The 3284-nt window shown below is 39.8% G+C and overlaps 1 protein-coding gene across 1 annotated transcript; it reads left to right on the top strand.

Annotated features, from left to right (window-relative positions):
- The first annotated feature begins 1422 nt into the window (after positions 1 to 1422).
- Positions 1423 to 3130, top strand: mRpS5 (mitochondrial ribosomal protein S5). The gene is made up of 4 exons (XM_088034144.1): positions 1423 to 1696; positions 1750 to 1875; positions 1924 to 2151; positions 2198 to 3130. Exons 1-4 carry the CDS (start codon positions 1537 to 1539, stop codon positions 3019 to 3021), a joined length of 1338 nt encoding a protein of 445 aa, XP_087890270.1. The 5' UTR covers positions 1423 to 1536; the 3' UTR covers positions 3022 to 3130.
- The last annotated feature ends 154 nt before the right edge of the window (positions 3131 to 3284 follow it).

The raw sequence follows: 3284 nt of genomic DNA, 5'->3' as shown, positions 1-3284 counted from the left end.
CGGGATTATGTAATTTGCAACATCCGGTCCTTGCGAGCCGGCTTCACGCGCAATTACGCGACATAGATCAGAATCCTCACATCACTCTTCCAAGGTTCTACTGTACGTCCATCCCTTTTATTTTCTTTTCGTGTTAGACATAAACATAATTGCAATTAACGTTCGTTAATTGATCTTGTACTCAATGACGTTACGAAATCAAATTAACACGATGTTAAGGAGTTAATTTCAATCAAACATCTAATTTGCGTTGTATAATATAAATTGGCTGGCCCAATTTAAACTTTATTATTTACAAAATATAAAAATGTATGACGGTTTAATATGACAAAATAAAACAGTATATTGTACAACAAGTCTTGAAAATGAAAGATTTCACACGAGTTTGCAGAATTGAGCCACGAGCCGAAGGCGATTACACAAAGATATTCTAAATTATCTTATATCTTTGTGTAATTGTCAATTTTCACTAAAAGAAAAGTGTAGATATGAAATGTGTCATATTGTAGAGCGGTCGTCGGAAAAAACAATTTTAAGAAGTACCTAATTGTGTTACAAAAACAAATTCTACGTCGGCATCGTTACTTAGGTGTAATAATATTTTTTTTAGACAATGTAAAATCCTAACAATTAGGATGTGAATGAACTTGTAACATTTTATGTTCTACTGTCAACAGCAACACTCGGAAGCACTTGATGTAATGCGAGCTCGTTGATTATATTATGATAATAGAGCGGCGGTGGCGTCGGTCCGACTTGGAGCACGCTCTCTGATGCTACAAGGGCTCTTTAGCACCGCTCCCAACAACCTTTGATGACCCGACCAAGAGGACTGACCGTGGCGAGGGCCTCTCCTAGATGCAACCCATTGATGTTCGACGGCGTTTTGCACTTTACAAATTGTTCCGAGAATTTATCAACTTGTAAAGCGGAAGTTGCGGTTTTCGACGCTTGTCCAAAAGGATCTTTGTTTTGTTTTTACTTACGCGCGATTGTATGAAAAAAGGAAACAAAAACGTTGTTTTTTACAATGTTTATTGATTCTATTTACATATTGTCACGGATAATGATTTTTACAAACGTCGGTATGTCGATTCTTGAGCATCAATGTGACAGTTGTCGAAGTTCTACTGTACGTTATTTTTTTCTGTTTGTTCTCAAAACAAGTAGGTAATACACTACAAATATTAGGTAATAAGTAATTACATTACATAATTCTTTAATTACAGTGTCACATTTTTTGTCGCCTGATATGAAATGTTTTTATAAAAATTAATAATAATTTAAAATATCTCCACTAATAAAAGGTTACAATAAAAAAGATCTAGTGACCTTAAATTATTACGACATGCAGAGACCTCTAACCTAAAACCTGTTATTTGTTTTGGCCGATAAAGTAGAAATTCTTGCAACGTCTTTCTAATTCCACTGGACTTGTAAGTGCGCTTGACTTTTGACACTGTTTTTACACAGTTTTGACAGAACACACGATGGAAAACTGAGGTTAAATAATTTTCGACTCGAAAATACAAAATAATGGCAAGCCAACTCCTCGCCGTGACAAGAACACTGTCAAAGCTATCAATAAACTCGAAATGTAGACTAGGTAGTGTGTTAATTAAGTTAGAACAAGAGTTGCCCCTGCAGCCCCATTTTGCCGCCTCCTCTCGAACTACCACAAATTTCTTCAACAAATGTAAGTGTTCTCTTTTTATTTCGTTGTGTGTATAACAACGCACGAACTTGCAGTACCCGCTCATGACCTGTGGAAGGGCATAACTTCGGTAAGTAACGCCGGTAAAAAAAGGGGCCGTGGCAAGACAGTCTCGAAGAAAAACATCAAGGATCTTAACAGGGGACAAATAATCGGAGTTGGTACGTAGTTGTCCCGACTTAAAGACTTGGTACTCATAATTTTTGAAGGTAAGGCCAACATGGTGTGGCCGGGGCTTACAGCCCCCATAATTCGCGGCAAGGAGATAGTCGAACAACAACAGCTTCCGGAAGATCCGAACCGGCAGAAGAAGCTCGATCAATTACGCGACCAGATGGGGACTCATCGATACGCCAAATTGAGCCCCATTGATAGGGGTTGGTCGGGGGCGAAGATGCCGGGGCGCAGCATTGGTCCCCCGGATCCCATCGGAGAGGGTAACAAAAAACCCCCTTTTCCTCCCTCGCTCATTTGTAATTACAGACAAGTTTGACGGTTTTGACTCTAAAGTCATTGAGCTGAAGACTGTCTTCAACATGAAGGGAAATTTTGGCCGGAAGCGCCGCGTCTCAGCCACCGTTGTCACGGGTAATAAAAACGGGCTTGCGGGCTTCGCCGGGGGTAAAGGACAAGAACCCAAAACTGCGTTGCGTAAAGCGAAGAACCGCTCAGGGCAGAAATTGATGCACATTAAGATTTTTAAGGGTCATACTGTATACCACGATTTTTTCACGCAGTTTGGGGCCACGAAAATCTACGTGCAGCAGAAGCCAGAGGGTTATGGCTTGAAGTGTCATAGAGCGATTAAAACGATTTGCGAGGTTGTGGGGATTAAGGATTTACACGCGAAAGTTGAGGGGTCCACCAGCGTTACGCACGTGATGAAGGCGTTTTTCCTTGGACTGATTAGACAGAAGTCACATGAGCAGATTGTGGAGGAGAAGAGGCTCCATCTGGTGGAATTTTCCAAGGAAAATGGGTATTTTCCGACTGTTTTGGCGTCACCAGCCAAATGCAGAACTGAGGAGGAGATTAAAAAAGACGAACTTCTGGACTTTACTCAGTACTGTTATGACGGAAAAGTTGTCTTAAAGAAGAAGAAACATCCTCCGTTCTACACGAAGTTTCCTTCATACGAAATTTATTTGAGGAAACAAGAGAAGTTGAGAAATAAAGATAGGGTGAAGTTGGATTTGATAGCACAATATGGGGAGATCAGGAGTTTCCTGACCGAGAAGTACCCAGAGTGTCGGCCGTACAAAGAGCCCAAGAAGGAAGAAGCAGAAGTAACAGAAGAAGCTGCCTAGTTGAATAAAATAAAAAAAAAATAAAATAAAATCTTTAAAAATTGCTTAGTTATTTTAGTTTGTTTGTTGGTAGTACTGTTGGTGAATAAAGTATCTCGTCCACAGCCAATCCGATCGCTACTTAAAAAGTTAAAATCTCGGACATTGCAGCACATGTCGAACGATAACTTAGTGATAAAAATTCTTATCATGAATGCAATCAAACGCGTCATTTTAGTTTTCTTTGTGTTTTGTGTTTTATTTTCCGTGTCATTGCTGCCAAC

The sequence above is a fragment of the Gnatocerus cornutus genome, chromosome 1 (assembly GCF_029298725.1).
Source record: "Gnatocerus cornutus isolate USDA-ARS CGAHR chromosome 1, icGnaCorn1.1, whole genome shotgun sequence".
NCBI classification, from domain to species: Eukaryota; Metazoa; Arthropoda; class Insecta; order Coleoptera; family Tenebrionidae; genus Gnatocerus; species Gnatocerus cornutus.
Note: the sequence above shows the minus strand (reverse complement) of the source record. Positions and strands in the feature narration are given on the sequence as shown.

Coding starts and splice junctions, on each gene's coding strand:
- mRpS5 (XM_088034144.1), top strand. CDS start 1,537: ATGGCAAGCCAACTCCTCGCCGTGACAAGAACACTGTCAAAGCTATCA. Junction 1,697..1,749: donor CACAAATTTCTTCAACAAAT/GTAAGTGTTCTC, acceptor ACGAACTTGCAG/TACCCGCTCATGACCTGTGG. Junction 1,876..1,923: donor GGGACAAATAATCGGAGTTG/GTACGTAGTTGT, acceptor TAATTTTTGAAG/GTAAGGCCAACATGGTGTGG.